The sequence below is a fragment of the Saccopteryx bilineata genome, chromosome 12, assembly GCF_036850765.1.
Source record: "Saccopteryx bilineata isolate mSacBil1 chromosome 12, mSacBil1_pri_phased_curated, whole genome shotgun sequence".
Lineage (NCBI taxonomy): Eukaryota > Metazoa > Chordata > Mammalia > Chiroptera > Emballonuridae > Saccopteryx > Saccopteryx bilineata.
The window spans coordinates 57,461,396-57,488,659 of record NC_089501.1 but is presented as its reverse complement, the minus strand read 5'-3'; the positions used below and the strand labels follow the sequence as shown (position 1 = coordinate 57,488,659).

Below are 27,264 nucleotides of genomic sequence, written 5' to 3'. Positions count from 1 at the left end.
TCTAACCTCATGACTCTAACATTTTGATTTTCATTGGTAAAAATAAGGGAGAAATTAAGAGGAAAAAAATGTTATGAATTTCACTGTCACATATTTCAAATGCAACTTTACAAAACTAGTTACTATTTAATAAATCTACATACACTAAAGCCAAAAACATACTCTTTATCTGCAAGGCTGTATGAGTGGCTCTGACCATATCAACCAAACACTGGGTAATCACAAAGAGCAGAGTGAAATTTACTTAAAAGCTTCGTAATCTTCATGACGGCTTTCAATAAGGGCAGTAAGAAAACATCATTAAAGCCGATTTTACTAAAATAAAGTTACCTATATATGCAAAATAACAACTGGAAGTATATATATCAAAATGTGAACAATTGTCAGCGTTTGATTTTTATTTCCAGTTTGCCTTACACTTTTTTTTACTCTGTACTCACTAGGAACCTGTATTACTTTTGTAATGAAAGAAAGAACGGTGTTCTATGTCTAGCCTTTAACACATGGTTCCAGGTGTTCAGATTCTAAATAGCTCCCCAGGGAAGAAACCCGGCCCCAGTTCAACCCCACTGGGGTCGTCTCGCACGGAAGGCCAGGCTCCGGCCGGCGTGAGGCCAGCAGGCCGCGGGGACGGCACATACCCGGGCGAGGCAGTAGTCCCGCGGGTCCTCCTTCTCCAGGCTGTACTTCTCCAGGGCTTCGGCCACGGCGAAGTCCGCGGGGTCAGTAGTGGAGAGCAGGATCGTCTTGTAGGGGATGTTGGGTTTTAAGCTGTCTGCATAGATTCTCAGCGTCCCCCCTGGAAAACACGAGGTATCTCTGAGCACAGCGTTATCTGACACTGACAACAGACACTGGACATGCACAGCCCCCACAGGACGGGCACCTGCGTCCAGGGCAGTGGACGCACACGTGGGACGTACGAAACTCCATCTGCATGTCCTGTTGGACGGCACACGTCCACAATGACTTGCTGACCTAGCAACACTTTGCTGCAGCGAACCACCCGCGTGAGAAAGACCCGTCTTCTCTTCAAGCCCAACCAGCTTTTATAAAAACAAACTGGTTTCCGCAAGGACAGCGATGGACAGAGGACACTGGGGTGTGACAGCACTGAAGGAGACTGACACAGACACAGGAAATAGTTTAAGACCATAGTCCAGGTTGCTGGGAACATAAGCACGGCTACGAGAAGGTGACAGAAACGCTCCTGAGCTCAGTGGCTAGTGAGGCCTCTCTGAGGAACCCACGTGCACAAGCCCGCAGGACAAGCCACAGCTGCACGACCACCTGAGGGGCTCTCTGGACAGCGGAACCAGCAAGTGTGCAGGACAAGCCACAGCTGCACGACCACCTGAGGGGCTCTCTGGACAGCGGAACCAGCAAGCCCGCAGGACAAGCCACAGCTGCACGACCACCTGAGGGGCTCTCTGGACAGCGGAACCAGCAAGTGTGCAGGACAAGCCACAGCTGCACGACCACCTGAGGGGCTCTCTGGACAGCGGAACCAGCAAGCGTGCAGGACAAGCCACAGCTGCACGACCACCTGAGGGGCTCTCTGGACAGCGGAACCAGCAAGCCCGCAGGACAAGCCACAGCTGCACGACCACCTGAGGGGCTCTCTGGACAGCGGAACCAGCAAGCCCGCAGGACAAGCCACAGCTGCACGACCACCTGAGGGGCTCTCTGGGCAGCGGAACCAGCAAGTGTGCAGGACAAGCCACAGCTGCACGACCACCTGAGGGGCTCTCTGGACAGCGGAACCAGCAAGCCCGCAGGACAAGCCACAGCTGCATGACCACCTGAGGGGCTCTCTGGGCAGCGGAACCAGCAAGCCCGCAGGACAAGCCACAGCTGCACGACCACCTGAGGGGCTCTCTGGACAGCGGAACCAGCAAGCGTGCAGGACAACCGGGTAAGCCTGGGGGGTCGCCAGCCCAGGGCACACGGTGAGGTGGGAACAGGGAGATGCAGACAGACTGTACCCTGTTTGTGACCAGAGCGTGACCACAGGTCAGACTTCATTCTAGTCCAAGCAGCAGCCACTGGGAAGCTTTGAGCTCTGCGGGTATGAGTGAGTGAGCGAACACATGGGTGTGCATGTGCGCGTGCGTGTGTGTGTGTGTGTGTGTAGGAGGCGGGCACAATGCTACTTGTGCTTAGGAAGAGGCCCCTGGCCCCTGGAAAAAGCACAGCTGCGGGAGGACAGCAGCCAGCAGGGAGCTCCCTCCTCAGTGACGCCCCCCTTCCCGACGCACAGGGCTGTGTGATGCACACGGCACGCACAGGGCTGTGTGATGCACACGGCACGCACAGGCCCGAAACGTGAAAACAGTTCTGTAGACTGAGGTCATCTCTACATGCAAAGGACAAACTTGACCGTCTGTTTTAAAAGCTGAAGAGATGGACTTGTGTCCTCATCCAGATGTCTACCAAAAAATGCAAATGGTCAGGAATTCAATTTTTCTAAAAAATCTTAAATCTGCTAAAAGCACAGACACATACTTTGTAATCCCAAAGTTGTATACCATAGAAAATGAGAAACACTTTTGGCCTGAAAAAATTTAAGAAAAGGGTTTATCATTATTAGAACATTATTTTAAAAAATCAGTACGGTTCCTACAGAGAATGTAATTTTTCTAAAGGACACATGGTGATAAAATTGAAAAAGTCATACTCACATGGCCAGAAAAATTTAGTTATTGGATGGGATTTTTTTTTCAGCAATTTGAATATTTTAGAGCATCTACCTAAAACTTGATTTGATTTTAGTATAAATGTTAAGGCTTTCTGACAAGTAAGAAATGGATACAGTCTATCTAATTTAAAAGGTTTTTGTTTTATAAACATTGATACCATAGCATGGTCTTAATAGAGATACATAACTCCTAATTTGCTACGACAGAGAAGTCAGCGTTTGAAAACTCCTGCTCTGACTGCACTGACTACACTCTGACATCACGTAGAACAGGGCCCGGCTCTGACATCACGTAGAACAGGGCCCGGCTCTGACATCACCTAGAACAGGGCCCGGCTCTGACATCACCTAGAACAGGGCCCGGCTCTGACATCACGTAGAACAGGGCCCGGCTCTGACATCACGTAGAACAGGGCCCGGCTCTGACATCACGTAGAACAGGGCCCGGCTCTGACATCACGTAGAACAGGGCCCGGCTCTGACATCACGTAGAACAGGGCCCGGCTCTGACATCACCTAGAACAGGGCCCCCGGCTCTGACATCACGTAGAACAGGGCCCCCGGCTCTGACATCACGTAGAACAGGGCCCGGCTCTGACATCACGTAGAACAGGGCCCCCGGCTCTGACATCACCTAGAACAGGGCCCGGCTCTGACATCACCTAGAACAGGGCCCGGCTCTGACATCACGTAGAACAGGGCCCGGCTCTGACATCACGTAGAACAGGGCCCGGCTCTGACATCACGTAGAACAGGGCCCCCGGCTCTGACATCACGTAGAACAGGGCCCCCGGCTCTGACATCACGTAGAACAGGGCCCCCGGCTCTGACATCACGTAGAACAGGGCCCCCGGCTCTGACATCACGTAGAACAGGGCCCCCGGCTCTGACATCACGTAGAACAGGGCCCGGCTCTGACATCACGTAGAACAGGGCCCGGCTCTGACAGCGAGCCCGCGGGGGCTCACGATATGCAGGGGCCGCAAGGGCAACTGGTCTCCGAGTCCGTCTGCCCAAGACCGTGGGCGAGAGCAGCGACGTACAGGACAGACTCGAAGCAGGCTCACAGCCTACCACCACAGTCTCAGGAAGAACACCAGCCCCAGTCAGTGGAAGAGCGTCCGTGCCACAGATCAATGAACTGAGATACAGGACGTTTCTGGGTCAATCATACAGGAGTTAGAAGAAGCCACAGAGTGAACACAATACACCTGAGTATTAAAAATAAAACCCAGGGCCAAAGCGGTCACAGGTTATGGCGTCTGGTCAGCTGTGAAGTGAGTCAGACATGTGCACGGAAGTTATGTTCCTGGGACTTGGGAACCAACTAACTTGGGGTGATGAGACCAGCTGTTGCTCGCAGAGAAGCCGGGCCCACATGTGATCACCTCACCAGCACACAATCTTTACCAACTAACAGTTACAGATTTAAAAAATACATTTTCAAGCTATTCATTAAAAACAAACAAAACACTTGTATATATTTGACTCCTTACTATCAACCATTAACAGCAATTTTACAAACAAAATCTAGTTTTCTGGGGTTTCTGGGCCTATGTAGAACAGTGTTCCTGCTATCCACCTCCCCTTTCACAGACAAGATCTACTTTCTACCACCTAAAACCTCGCCCATGCCCAGGGACAACGCCTCCCAACATCAGATCACTCCTGAGTCATCACTGCCACCTGACACGGCTGACTGTACATGCCACACCACACCATCACACGCCACACTGCACATGCCACACCGCACACACCACACCATCACACACCACACCGCACACACCACACCATCACACGCCACACCGCACACGCCACACCGCACACACATCATCACACGCCACACCGCACACACACCATCACACGCCACACTGCACACGCCATACCGTACACACCACACCATCACACGCCACACCGCACACGCCACACCATCACACGCCACACCGCACACGCCACACCACATGCCACACTATCACACGCCACACCATCACACGCCACACCATCACATGCCACACCGCATATGCCACACGGAAGTGAAACCTCCCTCCTGCTCCCACAAGCCCTCTCCTCCCACAGCCCAGTGACGTCTGCCCAGCGCTCTCACCCGAGTGCCTCCTTCTCGGGAGGCCCAGCCTGTTAGCAGTTCCTGGCAATCCCACCCCCATCCCCTCCTCACGCCTTCTCTCGTGAGGACCCGTGTCCACGGCTGAGCCAGACACGAGCCGCACCGCGGGAGTGCCCCCCGCACCCTGCCCCCACACCAGTCGCCCCGGCCTGAAGCTCAGGCTCCATGAAGAGCCCCCTCAACACCCAGATCCACACGCTCCAGCAGCTGACTGGCGGATCTCACCAGAATGGCAGAGACAGTCAATGCGCGTGTCCGGGGCGCAGCCTGAAGGGACCGCAGAACGTGCCTGTTTTATCTCACTTTCTGTATCCTTGTCTCTCTCCCTCCTCCTCTTCTCCAGTATTTCAGTCACTTCAAATCCTTGACCACGCAAGGTAGAACGCATAAGCAGAGCAACTGGAGCTTCAAAACTGATCAGGTTATGTATTAACGGAACTAGCAGGTCCCCACTCTGCTGGGTTTTTTGAGTCACCAATAGTACAAATCCCATGAAATACAGAACGAGGACTCAGGGATGTGAGCACTAGGGCCAGCGTGCACCTGTGCTCTGGATGGCACGCCGTCTCCGCGCCAGACCCTTCCAGACTCACGGCCACCGTCCCTACGGCAATGGAAACACACACCCTGCAGAGCCCGGGAGAAACGGGGTGTTGGCAATTTCTGTCGTGGCGGCAGAAGTCAGGTGACCGTGCCTCTCAGAACCAGGGTGCAGGCACCTCACCGATGGAGACGAGAGAGGCGACTAAGAAAATGCAGGCTAAGGCGTTCCCACGACTAACGAGTCAACACAGCTTCCCTGACGACCAAACCTGCTGCCACACGGACTGGACTGTGGTCACTGACATGGGCAGGACAGGGACTAGAGCCCTTTGACTCAGGTTTGGAGTCCAGAGAAGGGTCCACATGAGCGATCTTTCCAACCAACACTGCTCTAAATGCCCTAGAGATACCTGCCCGTGCCAACCCTGCCACCAGGAAGCGAGCGGACAGGTGCAGAAGGCAGCGTGGGAGGCCCGATTCTTGAGCACCTGAATGGAACCTTACAAAGACTGCAATGCTGATGACTTCAGTCAGACACCTTTGGGAAAGGCTGGATGAATGACAGCCCTCCTAATACAATGATTTTTTGAAACTCAAATGATCATGCTACTAGTAACACTACTTTATAACTAATTAGTAACTTCATAATAAATATTTCATTTGCGGAAACAGTTATAGCTTAATTACAAATAAAAGTTATATCAACTAGCTAAAAATGTACAAGAACAGATTTATAGCTCAAACAGTGCAGTCATGTGCTCTGTCTTCACCATGTTTCCTCAGGGTCCTAGACTCCGTCCGGGGCACTCTGTCCGGGGCACTCTGTCCGGGGCACTCTGTCCAGGGCCAGGGCACTCTGTCTGGGGCACTCTGTCCAGGGCCAGGGCACTCTGTCCGGGGCACTCTGTCCGGGGCACTCTGTCCAGGGCCAGGGCACTCTGTCTGGGGCACTCTGTCTGGGGCACTCTGTCCAGGGCCAGGGCACTCTGTCTGGGGCACTCTGTCCGGGGCACTCTGTCCAGGGCCAGGGCACTCTGTCTGGGGCACTCTGTCCGGGGCACTCTGTCCAGGGCCAGGGCACTCTGTCTGGGGCACTCTGTCCGGGGCACTCTGTCCAGGGCCAGGGCACTCTGTCTGGGGCACTCTGTCCGGGGCACTCTGTCCAGGGCCAGGGCACTCTGTCTGGGGCACTCTGTCCGGGGCACTCTGTCCAGGGCACTCTGTCCGGGGCACTCTGTCCGGGGCACTCTGTCCGGGGCGTGCAGGAAGGCGGGGACTGGGCAGACGCTGCCACCTGAGTGCAGCAGTCGACAGGAGACCGAGTAACCCTAAGCAGACACCGGTATGGCTGTGTGGTCATACAGACAGGAAGCAATTATTAACTTGACAACATATCCTGACTGGATATATTCACAAAAAAAATATTCACAAAAAGCCTAAAACATTTTGGTATAACATTAAGTATTGTAACAGCGTATTTATTTTGATATTACTATGTGTTAAAGGAAGAATTATATTGTTAAGGAAAAAAATTTCTCCCCAGAGAAAGATACCCAGGTTTTCTAAAACCAAAGTAGTAAAAAAACCAAAAAAGTGTATTTCCTAGCTTTGTCCACTCAACAGGCTTAGAAGCAAAGACTGACAAGTACGAGGGACACTCCTAGCAACCAGGTCCTTGTCCCACCGAGGACGCAGGAACACCAGGTCTGGGGCAGGGATGCGCAGGCGGGCTAGACCTCCCACAGGGAAGCACCGGAGGCCACAGGGCCCTGTCTGAGACCCAGGTGCCCGCTGGAAGAGACCCCGCTGGCCGACGTGACAATGCACCAGTCAGAAGAGACCCGCTGGCCTGACGTGACAATGCACCAGTCAGAAGAGACCCCGCTGGCCGACGTGACAATGCACCAGTCAGAAGAGACCCCGCTAGCCCGACGTGACAATGCACCAGTCAGAAGAGACCCGCTGGCCGACGTGACAATGCACCAGTCAGAAGAGACCCGCTGGCCTGACGTGACAATGCACCAGTCAGAAGAGACCCCGCTGGCCCGACGTGACAATGCACCAGTCAGAAGAGACCCCGCTGGCCCGACGTGACAATGCACCAGTCAGAAGAGACCCAGGTGCCCGACGTGACAATGCACCAGTCAGAAGAGACCCAGGTGCCCGCTGGAAGAGACCCCACTGGCCCGACGTGACAATGCACCAATCAGAAGAGACCAGCGTGCCCGACGTGACAATGCACCAGTCAGAAGAGACCCGCTGGCCCGACGTGACAATGCACCAGTCAGAAGAGACCCCGCTGGCCGACGTGACAATGCACCAATCAGAAGAGACCAGCGTGCCCGACGTGACAATGCACCAGTCAGAAGAGACCCGCTGCCCGACGTGACAATGCACCAGTCAGAAGAGACCCGCTGGCCCGACGTGACAATGCACCAGTCAGAAGAGACCCTGCTGGCCGACGTGACAATGCACCAGTCAGAAGAGACCCGCTGGCCCGACGTGACAATGCACCAGTCAGAAGAGACCCCGCTGGCCCGACGTGACAATGCACCAATCAGAAGAGACCAGCGTGCCCGACGTGACAATGCACCAGTCAGAAGAGACCAGCGTGCCCGACGTGACAATGCACCAGTCAGAAGAGACCAGCGTGCCCGACGTGACAATGCACCAGTCAGAAGAGACCCCGCTGGCCGACGTGACAATGCACCAGTCAGAAGAGACCCGCTGGCCGACGTGACAATGCACCAGTCAGAAGAGACCCGCTGGCCCGACGTGACAATGCACCAGTCAGAAGAGACCAGCGTGCCCGACGTGACAATGCACCAGTCAGAAGAGACTCCGCTGGCCGACGTGACAATGCACCAGTCAGAAGAGACCCCGCTGGCCGACGTGACAATGCACCAGTCAGAAGAGACCCCGCTGGCCGACGTGACAATGCACCAGTCAGAAGAGACCCGCTGGCCCGACGTGACAATGCACCAATCAGAAGAGACCAGCGTGCCCGACGTGACAATGCACCAGTCAGAAGAGACCCGCTGCCCGACGTGACAATGCACCAGTCAGAAGAGACCCGCTGGCCCGACGTGACAATGCACCAGTCAGAAGAGACCCTGCTGGCCGACGTGACAATGCACCAGTCAGAAGAGACCCGCTGGCCCGACGTGACAATGCACCAGTCAGAAGAGACCCGCTGGCCCGACGTGACAACGCACCAGTCAGAAGAGACCCCGCTGGCTGACGTGACAATGCACCAGTCAGAAGAGACCAGCGTGCCCGACGTGACAATGCACCAATCAGAAGAGACCAGCGTGCCCGACGTGACAATGCACCAGTCAGAAGAGACCCCGCTGGCTGACGTGACAATGCACCAGTCAGAAGAGACCCCGCTGGCCGACGTGACAATGCACCAGTCAGAAGAGACCCCGCTGGCCGACGTGACAATGCACCAGTCAGAAGAGACCCCGCTGGCCCGACGTGACAATGCACCAATCAGAAGAGACCAGCGTGCCCGACGTGACAATGCACCAGTCAGAAGAGACCAGCGTGCCCGACGTGACAATGCACCAGTCAGAAGAGACCCCGCTGGCCCGACGTGACAATGCACCAGTCAGAAGAGACCCCGCTGGCCCGACGTGACAATGCACCAGTCAGAAGAGACCCCGCTGGCCCGACGTGACAATGCACCAGTCAGAAGAGACCAGCGTGCCCGACGTGACAATGCACCAATCAGAAGAGACCAGCGTGCCCGACGTGACAATGCACCAGTCAGAAGAGACCCCGCTGGCCGACGTGACAATGCACCAGTCAGAAGAGACCCCGCTGGCCCGACGTGACAATGCACCAGTCAGAAGAGACCCGCTGGCCGACGTGACAATGCACCAGTCAGAAGAGACCCCGCTGGCCGACGTGACAATGCACCAGTCAGAAGAGACCCGCTGGCCCGACGTGACAATGCACCAGTCAGAAGAGACCCGCTGGCCCGACGTGACAATGCACCAGTCAGAAGAGACCCGCTGGCCCGACGTGACAATGCACCAGTCAGAAGAGACCCCGCTGGCCCGACGTGACAATGCACCAGTCAGAAGAGACCCAGGTGCCCGACGTGACAATGCACCAGTCAGAAGAGACCCAGGTGCCCGCTGGAAGAGACCCCACTGGCCCGACGTGACAATGCACCAGTCAGAAGAGACCCGCTGGCCGACGTGACAATGCACCAGTCAGAAGAGACCAGCGTGCCCGACGTGACAATGCACCAGTCAGAAGAGACCAGCGTGCCCGACGTGACAATGCACCAGTCAGAAGAGACCCCGCTGGCCGACGTGACAATGCACCAGTCAGAAGAGACCCCGCTGGCTGACGTGACAATGCACCAATCAGAAGAGACCAGCGTGCCCGACGTGACAATGCACCAGTCAGAAGAGACCCGCTGGCCGACGTGACAATGCACCAGTCAGAAGAGACCCCGCTGGCCCGACGTGACAATGCACCAGTCAGAAGAGACCAGCGTGCCCGACGTGACAATGCACCAGTCAGAAGAGACCCGCTGGCCGACGTGACAATGCACCAGTCAGAAGAGACCCCGCTGGCTGACGTGACAATGCACCAATCAGAAGAGACCAGCGTGCCCGACGTGACAATGCACCAGTCAGAAGAGACCCGCTGGCCGACGTGACAATGCACCAGTCAGAAGAGACCCCGCTGGCCGACGTGACAATGCACCAGTCAGAAGAGACCAGCGTGCCCGACGTGACAATGCACCAGTCAGAAGAGACCCGCTGGCCGACGTGACAATGCACCAGTCAGAAGAGACCAGCGTGCCCGACGTGACAATGCACCAGTCAGAAGAGACCCCGCTGGCTGACGTGACAATGCACCAGTCAGAAGAGACCCGCTGGCCGACGTGACAATGCACCAGTCAGAAGAGACCCCGCTGGCCGACGTGACAATGCACCAGTCAGAAGAGACCAGCGTGCCCGACGTGACAATGCACCAGTCAGAAGAGACCCGCTGGCCCGACGTGACAATGCACCAGTCAGAAGAGACCCCGCTGGCCCGACGTGACAATGCACCAGTCAGAAGAGACCCGCTGGCCGACGTGACAATGCACCAGTCAGAAGAGACCAGCGTGCCCGACGTGACAATGCACCAGTCAGAAGAGACCCCGCTGGCCCGACGTGACAATGCACCAGTCAGAAGAGACCCGCTGGCCCGACGTGACAATGCACCAGTCAGAAGAGACCCGCTGGCCCGACGTGACAACGCACCAGTCAGAAGAGACCCCGCTGGCTGACGTGACAATGCACCAGTCAGAAGAGACCAGCGTGCCCGACGTGACAATGCACCAATCAGAAGAGACCAGCGTGCCCGACGTGACAATGCACCAGTCAGAAGAGACCCCGCTGGCCGACGTGACAATGCACCAGTCAGAAGAGACCCCGCTGGCCGACGTGACAATGCACCAGTCAGAAGAGACCCCGCTGGCCCGACGTGACAATGCACCAATCAGAAGAGACCAGCGTGCCCGACGTGACAATGCACCAGTCAGAAGAGACCCCGCTGGCCCGACGTGACAATGCACCAGTCAGAAGAGACCCCGCTGGCCCGACGTGACAATGCACCAGTCAGAAGAGACCCCGCTGGCCCGACGTGACAATGCACCAGTCAGAAGAGACCAGCGTGCCCGACGTGACAATGCACCAGTCAGAAGAGACCAGCGTGCCCGACGTGACAATGCACCAGTCAGAAGAGACCCGCTGGCCGACGTGACAATGCACCAGTCAGAAGAGACCCCGCTGGCCGACGTGACAATGCACCAGTCAGAAGAGACCCGCTGGCCCGACGTGACAATGCACCAGTCAGAAGAGACCCCGCTGGCCCGACGTGACAATGCACCAGTCAGAAGAGACCCAGGTGCCCGACGTGACAATGCACCAGTCAGAAGAGACCCAGGTGCCCGCTGGAAGAGACCCCACTGGCCCGACGTGACAATGCACCAGTCAGAAGAGACCCGCTGGCTGACGTGACAATGCACCAGTCAGAAGAGACCAGCGTGCCCGACGTGACAATGCACCAGTCAGAAGAGACCAGCGTGCCCGACGTGACAATGCACCAGTCAGAAGAGACCCCGCTGGCCGACGTGACAATGCACCAGTCAGAAGAGACCCCGCTGGCCGACGTGACAATGCACCAATCAGAAGAGACCAGCGTGCCCGACGTGACAATGCACCAGTCAGAAGAGACCCGCTGGCCGACGTGACAATGCACCAGTCAGAAGAGACCCCGCTGGCCGACGTGACAATGCACCAGTCAGAAGAGACCAGCGTGCCCGACGTGACAATGCACCAGTCAGAAGAGACCCGCTGGCCGACGTGACAATGCACCAGTCAGAAGAGACCAGCGTGCCCGACGTGACAATGCACCAGTCAGAAGAGACCCCGCTGGCCCGACGTGACAATGCACCAGTCAGAAGAGACCAGCGTGCCCGACGTGACAATGCACCAGTCAGAAGAGACCCCGCTGGCCGACGTGACAATGCACCAGTCAGAAGAGACCCGCTGGCCCGACGTGACAATGCACCAGTCAGAAGAGACCCCGCTGGCCGACGTGACAATGCACCAGTCAGAAGAGACCCGCTGGCCCGACGTGACAATGCACCAGTCAGAAGAGACCCCGCTGGCCCGACGTGACAATGCACCAGTCAGAAGAGACCCCGCTGGCCGACGTGACAATGCACCAGTCAGAAGAGACCCGCTGGCCCGACGTGACAATGCACCAGTCAGAAGAGACCAGCGTGCCCGACGTGACAATGCACCAGTCAGAAGAGACCCCGCTGGCTGACGTGACAATGCACCAGTCAGAAGAGACCAGCGTGCCCGACGTGACAATGCACCAGTCAGAAGAGACCCGCTGGCTGACGTGACAATGCACCAGTCAGAAGAGACCAGCGTGCCCGACGTGACAATGCACCAGTCAGAAGAGACCAGCGTGCCCGACGTGACAATGCACCAGTCAGAAGAGACCCAGGTGCCCGACGTGACAATGCACCAGTCAGAAGAGAACAGCGTGCCCGACGTGACAATGCACCAGTCAGAAGAGACCAGCGTGCCCGACGTGACAATGCACCAGTCAGAAGAGACCAGCGTGCCCGACGTGACAATGCACCAGTCAGAAGAGACCAGCGTGCCCGACGTGACAATGCACCAGTCAGAAGAGACCAGCGTGCCCGACGTGACAATGCACCAGTCAGAAGAGACCCCGCTGGCTGACGTGACAATGCACCAGTCAGAAGAGACCAGTGTGCCCGACGTGACAATGCACCAGTCAGAAGAGACCCGCTGGCCGACGTGACAATGCACCAGTCAGAAGAGACCAGCGTGCCCGACGTGACAATGCACCAGTCAGAAGAGACCCCGCTGGCCGACGTGACAATGCACCAGTCAGAAGAGACCCCGCTGGCCGACGTGACAATGCACCAGTCAGAAGAGACCCCGCTGGCCGACGTGACAATGCACCAGTCAGAAGAGACCCCGCTGGCCCGACGTGACAATGCACCAGTCAGAAGAGACCCCGCTGGCCGACGTGACAATGCACCAGTCAGAAGAGACCCGCTGGCCCGACGTGACAATGCACCAGTCAGAAGAGACCCCGCTGGCCCGACGTGACAATGCACCAGTCAGAAGAGACCAGCGTGCCCGACGTGACAATGCACCAGTCAGAAGAGACCCCGCTGGCCGACGTGACAATGCACCAGTCAGAAGAGACCCGCTGGCCGACGTGACAATGCACCAGTCAGAAGAGACCCCGCTGGCCCGACGTGACAATGCACCAGTCAGAAGAGACCAGCGTGCCCGACGTGACAATGCACCAGTCAGAAGAGACCCGCTGGCCGACGTGACAATGCACCAGTCAGAAGAGACCCAGGTGCCCGACGTGACAATGCACCAGTCAGAAGAGACCCAGGTGCCCGACGTGACAATGCGCCAGTCAGAAGAGACCAGCGTGCCCGACGTGACAATGCACCAGTCAGAAGAGACCCGCTGGCCGACGTGACAATGCACCAGTCAGAAGAGACCCCGCTGGCCCGACGTGACAATGCACCAGTCAGAAGAGACCAGCGTGCCCGACGTGACAATGCACCAGTCAGAAGAGACCAGCGTGCCCGACAGCAGACGCTGAGAAACCTGAACCCATGACCCACGGAACCTTCGCAAATCACCGCCCACCTGTGGCTGCCCCCAAAGTACTCGTCCCACCGTCCTCCCAAAGACCTGACCCTGTGTCCCTAATTAACTAAGCAAGTGCAGAAACGGGAAATCCGGAAACAGCACCACAGGATTAGCTGCAAAACCTACGGAACAACCTCGGTTTGTTTTTTTAAACCCAGTAAACAAACTGGAAGGGGGATTTCAGAGTGAGAGACAGGCTTTGCTGGGGTCCCCGGGCAGTCGGGACACGGAACAGCACCCAGGGGGCTGAGAGCACCAAAGAGCCACTGCTGACTGCTCTGTGTGCTGCTAACAGTACTGTGAGTTTGGTTTTGGAGAAATCCTTAGCTTACAGAAAAAATACACGGACACATTTATGATCACAATAACGAGAACTCTAGGATTTGCTTCAAAGGAATTCAGATCAGGAGAGACAGCAGCAGTCTGTGTGGGGGCAGAGATGGGGAGAGCCCCGTGGCTGCCTCTCCTGCTCTGCCTCACCTGAAACCTGCCCGAGTTTAAGGGGGAAGAAAAGGGAGAGAGAGAAGAGCCCCGTGGGGAAAAGTGTGTGACTGGCCGCATCTCTGCGCCCGGAGCTCGCACACGGAAGCCAGCACCGACCCGTGCGCACAGGCCACATGGCCGCCCCCTTCAGCAAGGCCTCACGCCCCTTACTGGACGATGGATCGTACTATCGCCGGGCGAGCGCCCTCCCCAGCGCACCGCACAGAGGGGCCCGGGACCCGCACCTGAGTCGGGCCGCCCGCCCGCCCGCCCTCCCCAGCGCTCCGCACAGAGGGGCCCGGGACCCGCACCTGAGTCGGGCCGCCCGCCCGCCCGCCCTCCCCAGCGCTCCGCACAGAGGGGCCCGGGACCCGCACCTGAGTCGGGCCGCCCGCCCGCCCGCCCTCCCCAGCGCTCCGCACAGAGGGGCCCGGGACCCGCACCTGAGTCGGGCCGCCCGCCCGCCCGCCCTCCCCAGCGCTCCGCACAGAGGGGCCCGGGACCCGCACCTGAGTCGGGCCGCCCGCCCGCCCGCCCTCCCCAGCGCTCCGCACAGAGGGGCCCGGGACCCGCACCTGAGTCGGGCCGCCCGCCCGCCCGCCCTCCCCAGCGCTCCGCACAGAGGGGCCCGGGACCCGCACCTGAGTCGGGCCGCCCGCCCGCCCGCCCTCCCCAGCGCACCGCACAGAGGGGCCCGAGACCCGCACCTGAGTCGGGCCGCCCGCCCGCCCGCCCTCCCCAGCGCACCGCACAGAGGGGCCCGGGACCCGCACCTGAGTCGGGCCGCCCGCCCGCCCGCCCTCCCCAGCGCTCCTCACAGAGGGGCCCGGGACCCGCACCTGAGTCGGGCCGCCCGCCCGCCCGCCCTCCCCAGCGCTCCGCACAGAGGGGCCCGGGACCCGCACCTGAGTCGGGCCGCCCGCCCGCCCGCCCTCCCCAGCGCACCGCACAGAGGGGCCCGGGACCCGCACCTGAGTCGGGCCGCCCGCCCGCCCGCCCTCCCCAGCGCTCCGCACAGAGGGGCCCGAGACCCGCACCTGAGTCGGGCCGCCCGTCCGAGCTGCGGAACTCCTGCATCCGCTTCTCCAGCTTCTGCTGCCGGCGCCGCTTCATCACCACCTCGGGGTTGGAGATGGTGCGGGTGAAGCTGGTCTCGGGCATGTCCTTGTACACCTCGGCGGCCAGGCGCGAGTTCTCGCTGGGGGAGAGAGGACATCAACGGCACGTTTAACAGTGTGGATGAGACAGTTCTACTGCGGTCAGACACGGCTCAGACCGGCAGGCGTCTGCTGGCTGCGTGCACCCCACACAGGTCTGACGAGCTACCACGGATAAAGAACAGTTTCTCTACACACAAACTGACACACTGGGCTACGCAGAAATGTCTATGGTGTGTTTATACAACTGAGTTACTGTGTCTTAACAAGGCTAGGAAAAAAACATAATTATACACTGCTCTCATTTCCACCGATGTTATCCTAAAACAGACCAAGTGATACACAACATTCCAACCACAAGAAATAAGATATACTCTTCTTTAGATTTAACAATTAAAAGAGTTACCAACGCTCACTTTCCGTGAAGCTAAATTTCTTGAGGCTAAAAAAGGAAGTTGCTGCAACAGGTCATACAAAAAGGAGGCAAGTGTACAGAATGACAAGTTGAAAACTAAATACAATGTATCGCTGACATACTTGACGAAAGTTTGAGAACTATATTTGGAAGATGACATTCTCAATCATAAAAATAATCAAAAGCCAGACATGATTCATTTTAAGTAGCTAATTTTCTTAACAAATAATGTATCACCTCATAAACTAAACTGATAAAACAAAACCACTGTATAAGTTTTAAACTCTCTTCTTTGGTATTGTTCATGTATCAGCAGAATATTTACCCACGGTTCTTTCTCTTGCAGAACTGCACTAACAAGAGCCTGACTATGTAATACTCTTCCCAAGAGTTCACATTCCTCACGTGGGCATCACTGCCTAACAGGTTAATATCCAATGCAAAGTGGGCTCAAATTCCATTCCAAAGTAAACATCATTCAATGACAAATGGTTAATATCCTCAATACATACAGAACACTTAGAATTAGTCAAAAATGAAAAAAAGATTTGAAAAGGTCTTAACAGAGGAATATAAGGAGTTACTGAACGTGTAGAAAGACATTCCTTGTTAAACTCCATTTACGGGAGATGCTCTGTGCTGCAGAGAAAGCGGGCTGTTCTGTGACACCAGCAGTTCCCGGGGCACAAGGAGATGAGAGGAGAGGGCAGGTGACATCGGGGAGCAGTATGGCTAGGGAAGCACCCGAGCTGTCCCGATACACTCTTCTAACACAAACCCTAAGGAATTATGAGTCCCCCAAATTCTGGACCAAGGCCAGCCACTGCAGTACGACTTGTAACACCCAAACACCTGTGACTACCTGCAGGCACACAAAGGCGTGTTTCATCAATCATGGGAAAGTTGTATGACAGGAAAGTGTGTAAATCACTTATTTAATACCTATTTTTGTGAATATATTGTATTTTGATGTGAAACAAATTACATATATCAGTGAGAAAATGTCGTGAAAAGTTCTAGTTTTAAGACTACGAATACACTTCCATTTAAGAACTCTCTGCAGACAAATGAAGTGGGTGGGTGTGCAGCAAACACAAGCTGCAGTCCCCTCTGGGCTCCGTGACGACAGGTGACGCCTTTCCCCTCTGGCAGACGCACGAGCTCTGACTTCTAGCACGAACACCTGTTACTTGCACAGCATAAGGGCAGAATGCGGAGACTCCGCAGCCCACGCCAAGGCGGGCGAGGGCCCGAGTGTGACCGCGGAGCTCACCAAGAGGAGAGCAGAGGCTGCACTGTGGCCTGCAGACTCCCACAGACGGGAAAGGCCAGTCCCCTCATGTCCCTCTTCCTGTCATAATGGAAGGCCAGTGGTCTCGCCTATTCCCTCGGCCCCGAGGTCAGAGCCCACGTCTTTGCACAGGTAAGGACGTCCTGGACGGACTCACTGCTGGTGACCGCCTCTGACCGTGCCTGGTGCTGTGAAGGCCAACCAGGCAGAAATGCAGAGAGAGAGGTGAAGAGGAAGAGACCACGGACATCCACGGTCCACTCAGAAAAACAAGACTGGCCACCAGTCTGCCTGCTCACGTCAGCACACACAGCAGTGACACACACTGTCAGCTACGTCAGCACACACAGCAGTGACACACACTGTCAGCTACGTCAGCACACACAGCAGTGACACACACTGTCAGCTACGTCAGCACACACAGCAGTGACACACACTGTCAGCTACACATCTCAGCACGCAAGAGCCAGCGCTGACCCACACCAGCTGCTGAGCCGAGTCTGCTGCACTCAGAACCCAGAGAGAGAGGAGCGTTTCCAGAACTGACTTACATGTCCTCCCCGTGGAAGAGCCTGTCCTCTTTGTCTGATGCCTGTCTCGTTGCCTCCTTCTCCCTCTTCTTCTTCTCCTTCTTTTCTTTCTTCGAGAGAGTCCTCTTGAAGTTCTGGATAACACCTTCTTTTTCCTGCTTTTCAGGTCCATTACTCTGGGCCTTCTGATAAAAATAACACGGTCACCGCATGGGCCACCCGGACTCCCCTCCCCCTCCCCCTCCCCCTCCCGGGAGGCCGGGCTCAGCGTGCCTCGTGTGCTACATACAGCACGGCTCCCGGGCCAGGGGCAGGCGCAGCAAGAGCGCGTTCCCCAGTTCACTGGCTGCGGTCACGAGTGGACTCATCAAACCCTAATGAAGCATACACTCAACATCTGTGCATCACTGTCAGTAAACTTTACTGTTATTCAAAACCAATAAGCAAGAGGGCAAACAAAAACCAAACCCAGTAAGAAAACGGGGGTGAGAATTATGGAATCTGATTTTCAATAAATAAAAATCCAAATAATTTACATAAAGTAATTTAAATTTAAAAACCTAACAAAAATATGGAAATAACTAAGCATTTAAATCATTATCTACTCTGGCCCTGGCCAAATGGCTCAGTGGTAGAGCATCCGCTTGGCACATGGACGTCTCTGGTTCAATTCCTCATTGGGACACACAGGAGAAGCAACCATCTTCTTCTCTCCCCCTCCCTCTCCTGCTTCTCTCTCTCTTCCCCTCTCACAGCCAGTGGCTCAACTGGTTCAAACATGGGCCCAGGTGCTGAGGACAGATCAGTTGGTTCCAGTGTGTCACCTCAGGCACTAAAAATAGCTCGATTGAGTCAAGCATCAGCCCAAGACAGGGGTTGCTGAGTGGATCCCAGTTGGGGCATGTGCAGGAATCTCTCTACCTTGCCTTCCCTCATTAAAAAAAAAAATCATTATCCAATATAAAGATTTTTAACTTCAAAAGAAATGGTAAGAGTAGCTATAATAAATTGGCTTTTAATAAAGCCAAGTTATAAGTATATTTTGTGCAAAAACTTCTAATTTCTTTTCCAGATCTTGTTTGCTTGTTCATTCTTAATTTATAACATGGCCTGCCAGCAAATGACACAGAGAGAAATTTTTTCATATAACTTTATAGGCTGACTGGTAGATAATCAAGGAAAATAAAAAGAATGGCCATTTCATTGAGGAAGAAAAGTGCCTGCTGAATTATGCCTGTTGCCATTTCCACGGCTCGCTCCCTGGGCGGCGTCCTGACCCTAAGGGCCTGTACCCAGGCCACGGACAGACGCAGCAGCAGACGCTGTGGTGCAGAAACGCAACGAACACACACAGAAAGAAACGAAGGCCTGCGATGCAGCAGCCGCCGAGCACGCTAGCCGGTGAGGCTGAGGACGCGCATCTGCACGTCCAGGCCCCTTCAGAGGACACTGACACCACAGCAACCACGCGAGTTTCTGCTGCCCAAGTGAACAGCATCAGCGCAGTCTTTTCCCAAACTGTTGGGGGAAAAAAATTAAACCGAAAATTTTTCCCAAAATATTAACCTTTGCATTTGCTATCACCTGTCAATTACAAATGCTCATGTACTGTGCCACTTGATTTAACACAGGATTTTAGTTTTTTCACATTCTATCAGTATTTCATAGTCTTCCATCTAAGAACAGCGGCCCAGGAATCCAGCCCACCTACTGCCCGAGAGTTTACAGTCACTGTGACATCATCCAAAGCTGCCCAGGAAGTGGACTCACTCCCACCCTAACAGTGGGATATGAAAGAGGTTCCCAGTGTGCCTCACACTGAGCTGTGCCTGAACGCACACATAAATGGGTTATTACAGTTTCATTTTCCCTTCTGATTTTTTCTTATTAAAACTTGACTTTAGGGAGAGGGAGAGGGAAAGGGGGAGGGGGAGGGGCACAAAGAAAACCAGATAGAAGGTGACAGAGGACAATCTGACTTTGGGTGATGGGTATGCAACATAAGTGAACGACAAGATAACCTGGAATTGTTATCTTTGAATATATGTATCCTGATTTATTGATGTCGCCCCATTAAAAAGAAAATTATTAAAAAAACCCAAAAAACAAAACTTGACTTTAAAACTAGGAGGGAACACTGGAGCTATGACTTGAGCATTAAATCTTTCAATAACTAAAGCTTACATAACTCTTATTTGAAACAGTTAAGAAGCAATATTTGGGATTATTCCATAAAACAGAGGATGTAGCAGTGAGAAGCTGGGCTACCTTTAAATTATTTCTCAAGAAGGAGTAAAAGAGCAGGCTACAAAGAGAAGCAAAAAAGAAGCAGGGCCAGCGTTTCTCTTCCCATAAGAGAAACGCTGGCCCTGCTGAGCCCTGGTCCTGGTCTTGGGAGGATACTGAGCCCTGTTCCTGGTCCTGTCCTGGGAGGATGCTGAGCCCTGGTCCTAGTCCTGGGAGGATGCTGAGCCCTGGTCCTAGTCCTGGCCCCGGGAGGATGCTGAGCCCTGGTCCTGGTCCTGGCCCCGGGAGGATGCTGAGCCCTGGTCCTAGTCCTGGGAGGATGCTGAGCCATGGTCCTGGTCCTGGCCCCGGGAGGATGCTGTGTCCTGGTCCTGTCTTGGGAGGATGCTGAGCCCTGGTCCTGGCCCCGGGAGGATGCTGAGCCCTGGTCCTAGTCCTGGGAGGATGCTGAGCCCTGGTCCTGGGAGGATGCTGAGTCCTGGTCCTGGGAGGATGCTGAGCCCTGGTCCTGGTCCTGGCCCGGGAGGATGCTGAGCCCTGGTCCTGGCCCTGGGAGGATGCTGAGCCCTGGTCCCGGGAGGATGCTGAGCCCTGGTCCTGGTCCTGGTCCTGGCCTGGGAGGATGCTGAGCCCTGGTCCTAGTCCTGGGAGGATGCTGAGCCCTGGTCCTGGCCTGGGAGGATGCTGAGCCCTGGTCCTGGTCCTGGCCCAGGAGGATGCTAAGCCCTGGTCCTGATCCTGGCCCGGGAGGATGCTGAGCCCTGATCCTGGTTCTGGCCCGGGAGGATGCTGAGCCCTGGTCCTGGTCCCGGGAGGATGCTGAGCCCTGTTCCTGGCCCCGGGAGGATGCTGAGCCCTGGTCCTGGTCCTGGTCCTGGTCCTGGTCCCGGGAAGATGCTAAGCCCTGGTCCTGGTCCTGGTCCTGGTCCTGGAGGATGCTGAGCCATAGCCCTGACCCCGGTCCCAGCCCCCAGAGGGGAGGGGCTCCCATGAGATGCCCACCTTAGGAGCAATAGCGTCATTCTCATTCTTCAGGACAAACCGGCCCTCCCGATCATCTTTATTCCAATTCAGTTGCACAACAAGTGGCTTCTCATCTATATCCAATCTTCTTTCTTCTTCAAAACATGAAATGAGAAAAAATAAGCCGTGGTTATGTAATGGCTCCAGCCACTACAATTCTATTCACATAAAACACCTTATTACCTCAAGTACCTGGTGACAGACTGAAATATAATTCCAAATGTTAAGTGAGAATTTTAATAGTATCTTGTTGCACTGTACGTATACTACCCAGACCAAGTGCAGTCACTGACCAGGGACCACTCCTGACAACACTCAGTCTTACCGGGAAAATCAGAGAGACACCCACGAAGCAGGGGGAAAACAGAGCAGCGCACTCACTGTGAGCCTGTTTCTGTAAATGAAATGACCTCAACGCAACAGGGCGGCCAGGGGTGATGCTACTACATCACAGAAGCTCCACCGAGTCACACGGAACGTTTCTTTTCCTATGACTGTTACATGCTATCAAGAAAGGGTAACGAGGCCTGACCTGTGGTGGCGCAGTGGATAAAGCGTCAACCTGGAAATGCTGAGGTTGCCGGTTCAAAACCCTGGGCTTGCCCGGTCAAGGCACATATGGGAGTTGAAACTTCCTGCTCCTCCCCCCCTTCTCTCTCTCTCTCTCTCTCTCCCCCCTCTAAAATGAATAAATAAATAAAAATAATTAAAAAAAAAAAAAAAGAGAAGAAAGGGTAGCGAGCCCTGGCTGGCGGCTCAGTTGGCTCAAGTTCTCCCAAAGTCCCAAGGTTGCAGGGCTGGTCCCACGTCAGGGCGCACACAAGAAGTGACCGATGACGGCACCACTAAGTGGAACAACAAACTAATATTCCCCCGCTCATCTCTCTAAAACCAATCAAAAAAAAAAAAAAAAAAGAGAAAGAAAAAAAATGGCAGTGACCCAAACGGCATCATCAACCTTGCAGGGTCTGCCACCTCACCATCCTCAACCCTCACATCCCTCCACCACGAGGCCACCACCCCTCCTCTGTCACGATCAAGTGCCCAGGTTCGTGCAACGCTTTCTTCCTCAGTGGAAACCACACGAGCACGGGCACACCGACCGGGAAAACGGCAGCCCACTCAAGAACTCCCTGGGGCTCCACACGGCCTGACCACCCACTAGGAGCCTACGGTTGGCAAAGATTGTCCAGCTAGCTGTGGACAGGAGGTGCCAAGAGGGCAGCAAAGAGAGGAGGCAGCATGACTGTGGCCCAGGAAGCAAGACTTAACAGAACAAATTTAAAAGATAAACAGACCGATAGAGACATTTAGTAAATAATACACGTAAACAGTAACGCTAATCACCAGCATACAAGCCTAACAAACTCTAAATTATTTTATCAACTAAAAACATGAGAAATGAAAACCAAGTATATTATAGATCTATAATTGGATCGAGAAGTTTAAAATTCCTGCTATAAACCAAAATTACCACCGTATTGTAAAATTTGTACTAAGTAAAAACCCTTCACACTGTGTTTTCAAAAAACTAATATTAAGAACAAACACATCTAAATCATAAATACAGTGTGTCCGTAAAGTCATGGTGCACTTCTGACTGGTCACAGAAAAGCAACAAAAGACAGAAATGCACCAAATATTAATAAAAGGAAAACCCTCCCAGTTTCTGTAGGATGATGTGGCAGCATGTGCGCATGCGCAGATGATGACGTAACACCGTGTATACAGCGGAGCAGCCCACGGCCATGCCAGTTGAGATGTGGATACTACAGAGGAAAGTTCAGTGTGTTCTGTGGCTCGCTAAATTCGAATCCGTGACCAAAGTGCAACGTGAATATTGGTGAGTTTATAAGGAAGCGCCACCACATAGGAATAACATGACTCGGTGGGATAAGCAGTTGAAGGAAACCGGCAGTTTGGTGGAGAAACCCCGTTCTGGTAGGCCATCAGTCAGTGACGAGTCTGTAGAGGCTATACGGGATAGCTACCTAAGGAGCCCTTGAAAAATCCGTGCGTGAGCCCACATCGAACTGCACTGAATAGGTATGAAACTGGGAGAGTTTTCCTTTTATTTGGTACAGATTTCACATTTCTATCGTCTTTTGTTGCTTTCCTGTGACCGGTCAAAAGTGCACCATGACCTTATGGACACACTGTATAAAGCAGGAACAAGGTGTGACCCCCTAGTGCACGTGCGTGAACCCGAGTGTGAGTGTCGTCGGGACCCTACACGCCCGCACACACTGAGCTGGCTCCTGCCTCAGTGGGTCTCATGCTTTTTCTTTCTCCAGCTGACCTCACAAAGGAACCCTAACACACAAAAGGGGACAGCGGAGTTTCCCTGGCATTGGCTCCCAGAGTTCAGAGGAGAATTTCCAATCTCCAATGGAGAAGTCCCATCTGTCAGACGCTGTCCCATCCACTCAGAGGATGCAGGTGTCACGTGGGCGTCGAGCTGGGTTTTCCACGGTGCTGAACAAAAGCACAAGCACTGCCCCAAGCCCCACGGGAGCACCTGGGTCTCGAACTGGGTAGGGCCCATGGGCACCCCCCCAGTGGGGAGTAACTGTGATTGAGAATGGAATGAGATACTGGGTTTCCCCTTCCCTTTATGTATACTCCTTGTTTCCAACAGTCACAAAGTTGTTAGAGCATAAACACTTATTATATGGCTGCTCAGTACGTGGGCTGTCAGGTGCTCTCTGGCCCAGCAGTGCCGGTTCTGGGAGCTGGAGCAGCCCGAGTGCTCACCGGGGCTCCCTCGAGTCTGAGGCACAGGGGCCTCTGCTCAGTACGTGGGCTGTCAGGTGCCCTCTGGCCCAGCAGTGCCTGTTCTGTGAGCTGTCAGGTGCCCTCTGGCCCAGCAGTGCCCGTCCTGTGAGCTGGAGGAGCCCGAGTGCGCTCACCGGGGCTCCCTCGCATCTGAGGCACAGGGGGCCTCTGCTCAGTACGTGGGCTGTCAGGTGCTCTCTGGCCCAGCAGTGCCGGTTCTGGGAGCCGGAGGAGCCCGAGTGCGCTCACCGGGGCTCCCTCGCGTCTGAGGCACAGGGGGCTTCTGCTCAGTACGTGGGCTGTCAGGTGCTCTCTGGCCCAGCAGTGCCGGTTCTGGGAGCCGGAGGAGCCCAAGCGCTCACCGGGGCTCCCTCGCGTCTGAGGCACAGGGGCCTCTGCTCAGTACGTGAGCTGTCAGGTGCCCTCTGGCCCAGCAGTGCCGGTTCTGTGAGCTGTCAGGTGCTCTCTGGCCCAGCAGTGCAGTTCTGGGGGCCGGAGCAGCCAGAGCGCGCTCACCGGGGCTCCCTCGCGTCTGAGGCACAGGGGCCTCTCTGCTCTGGGCACCAGGCCATGGAAGGACGGAGCCAGACTGTCCTGTCCCCTCACCTCAGGCTGGGAAGAGACCACTCCTTTTCCTTTATACTCCTCTGTTGTTTTCACTACCTTACAAGTCATATTTTTTACTTTTTTATTAAAAACAAATCTAATAAAGAAAATCTCAAGGTGCTGGACCAGAGGTGGTGCAGTGGATAGAGTGCTGAGTTGGGACACTGATGTCCCTAGTTTGAAACCCTGAGGATGCTGGCTTGAGAGTGGGCTCATCAGTTTGAGAGCAGGCTTGCCAGCTTGACTGGGATCATCAACATGATCCCAAGGTTGCTGGCTTGAAGCCCAAGATCACTTGCTTGAGAAGGGGTCACTGGCTTGGCTTGAGCCCTCCCCCCCACCAAGGCACATATGAGAGGCAATCAATAAACAACTGAAGTGAAGCAACTACGAGTTGATGCTTCTCATTTCTCTTCCCTCTCTTTCCTTCCCTGTCTCTCTCTAAAACTCAATTTTTAAAAATTAAAAAAAAAACAACCTAGGCCTGGTCAGGGCACACAGGAGAAGCGCCTATCTGCTCCTCCACACCCCTCCCCCTTTTCTCTCTCTCCCTCTCTCTCTCTCTCTCTCTCTCTCTCTCCCTCTCTTGCAGCCATGGCTCAATAGGAATGAGTTAGCCCCGGGTGCTGAGGATGGCTCCATGGCCTCTGCCTCAGGCACTATGAAGAGCTCCGTTGCTAAGCAATGGAGCAATGCCCCAGATGGGCAGAGCACTGCCCCCTAGTGGGCTTGCCGGGTGGATCTCGGTTGGACGCATGCAGAAGTCTGTCTCTCCTGCCTCTGTTCTTCTCAATGAATAAAAAATAAATAAAAATAAATTTAAAAAAAAAGAAAAGAAAACCTAAAGGAAAACAGGTCTTTTAAAAAAAACCATTCTGCTTTTAGACCTCAAATTCCAACCCTACATCCTGTGCACTGCAAAGTCTTCCCTCGGTGGTCCTCCACCGGCCCCAGTGCTCACAGAGAAAGGGCTGAAGTCCGAGAGATGCCTTCCTCCTGGACGACTCTGGGTGCAGGAAAACCTCAGCCCCAGGACCTGTCCGGAACGGAGACTGTGCCCCACGGTCCCCTTCAGCCTGGGCACTAGCTGTGCAGGCGACACTCCCAACCTGACACCCGGGATAAGCCACCACGGCCCACACTCCACTGCTGGGGGAACAAGTGTTGAGTCATACTTGAATTTCACACTGGACAAAAAGTTTTGCCCAATTTCAAATTTACAAAGAAAGCTGTATTTTTGAAGTAAAAAATAAGATAATGTTCAAATAGGATTTGTGGATAGAACTTAAACAGGTATTCAAACTGGGTTTGTATAACCCTTTATTTTCTCTGCATTAGGTATTTTCTCAGGTGACTCAACATTTCTAAAGCACCCAAATTTATAAATCTCTATATTTCTAATCAGTCTTATTTAAATTGTCATTTGATATAAATATATGAAGTATTTTCAGATATTTTAAATATTATGAGGAGAAATAGCTAACTACATAGAGAGCTTCTTCAAGATGCTCCCATTTCCCCAAACAGTAATGAAAATAGGCTGTTTCACATCACAAAAGAATCCAGTAAGACTGGTGAGTTATCTCATGTATTCAACTAGGTTACTATTATAATCTACACATTAGAGTTACAAGAAAAATTTCTCCAAAGGCAAGTAGCATCCGGTCATCCATGTATGTGACACCCAGACCTGCCGGATAATTTTACTTAGGATGAGCACATGTGACCCTACATGCACTCTGACTCCCAACAGGCATGCGTGCCAGGGGCGGCTAAGAACCTTTCCGGGACACGGAGGCCCCGCCGCGGCCCCGCGCCCGACGCAGGCGACGGGGAGGCCGCCGCCAGGCAGCGCCCGCACACTGACCTCCGCTGACGTGCACCTCGTAGAGCGAGTACTTGGGGGAGGACAGCATGCGCATGTCGGGCCGGAACTTCTCCGCCAGCGTCTCGATGACGTCCTGCGTGGTGGCCGTGCTGGAGACCCGAATGCATTTTGTTGCAAAGTTTCCGGCAGCTTTGTCTTGAAAATAAAACCTCATCACTCCATGGAACTCCAAATCCTGAAAGAAAACAACATGGTACATTTTTAGGAAAACAGCATTCTAAAAAGATTCATTTTTTATAAGAATAATAAATGAAAAACAAGATTCACCACTTTTAAAAAACGTATCATTACTTCAAACATCTGAGACAGAAACTGAGAGAGGAGGGATTTTCATTTTGAAATTCAATTTTGTGACTTGGGACAAGTTACAAAGTCTCTTGGCCTCACTCGTCTCCTGTGGGAGATCGGCTGCCGGGCAGCTGACGTTGGCAAGGGCAGCACCACTGACCTCCCGCACGTGCGGGCATCTGACCGGGGCTGCAGGCTCTACCGTCTCGGTAAGCGCCCAGTCAGGAGGCACTGCTACTGAACCACTGTCAAGATTTGGCCACTAGAATTCAGTTTTAGGTGTCTTGTCAGTTAGGTGACAAACGCAGCTCTAAACGCCGAGTCGGGGAACTCCAGCCGTGGCCCGTCTGTCCCTGAGGGCCGTCCAGCTGCGCCAGGCCCAGGACGAGGGCACCGGGAGCCGTCAGCCTCAGTCCTGCCGTGAGTGTGAACGGGACTCAACTTTAACAGCATGTAATCGTAACTAATTTTCAGTACAAACTACTAGCCCCAAAATCAACAAATGTACTTAGGTTACTCTTACAACCTTGCTTCTAGAGAAAATTACCCTGGACTCCGTCACAAGACTGCCATACAAGCTGGGCTGAAGCCCACGCACGATGGGATGTTCTTCTCATTTGATTTTTTTCTTTTAAATCAATTAAAATGCAGTTTATTTAGGTGGAACTCACACGAGTTTGATGCCCTGTGATTTCACCTATGACTCCCAGAGGTTTACATCTCACAGGTGGGACCATTGTGTCATTGGGGTTGGGGTCTAGTTTAGCTGGGTCACACTGCATGGAGGGGCTGGTTTAGCTGGGTCACACTGCATGGGGGAGGGTCTGGTTTAGCTGGATCACACTACATGGGAGAGGGTCTGGTTTAGCTGGGCACACTGCATGGAGGGTCTGGTTTAGCTGGGCACACTGCATGGGGGGGTCTGGTTTAGCTGGGCACACTGCATGGGAGAGGGTCTGGTTTAGCT

The 27,264-nt window shown here is 54.2% G+C and overlaps 1 protein-coding gene across 17 annotated transcripts in view; it reads right to left on the bottom strand.

The window, feature by feature from the left end:
* The window catches only part of AFDN (afadin, adherens junction formation factor), a 145,501-nt gene that overhangs the window by 90,785 nt on the left and 27,452 nt on the right, over nucleotides 1–27,264 (bottom strand). For 8 of the 17 annotated variants that reach the window (XM_066247700.1, XM_066247707.1, XM_066247709.1 and 5 more), the window contains exons 2-6: nucleotides 25,989–26,184; nucleotides 20,720–20,835; nucleotides 17,492–17,655; nucleotides 15,115–15,275; nucleotides 642–799 (exon numbers count right to left, since the gene is read on the bottom strand). In XM_066247700.1, the coding sequence (XP_066103797.1) occupies nucleotides 642–799; nucleotides 15,115–15,275; nucleotides 17,492–17,655; nucleotides 20,720–20,835; nucleotides 25,989–26,184 (795 nt within the window). The remainder of the gene's footprint in view (nucleotides 1–641; nucleotides 800–15,114; nucleotides 15,276–17,491; nucleotides 17,656–20,719; nucleotides 20,836–25,988; nucleotides 26,185–27,264) is intronic. The other 9 variants (XM_066247701.1, XM_066247708.1, XM_066247711.1 and 6 more) reach the window with 3 other exon arrangements.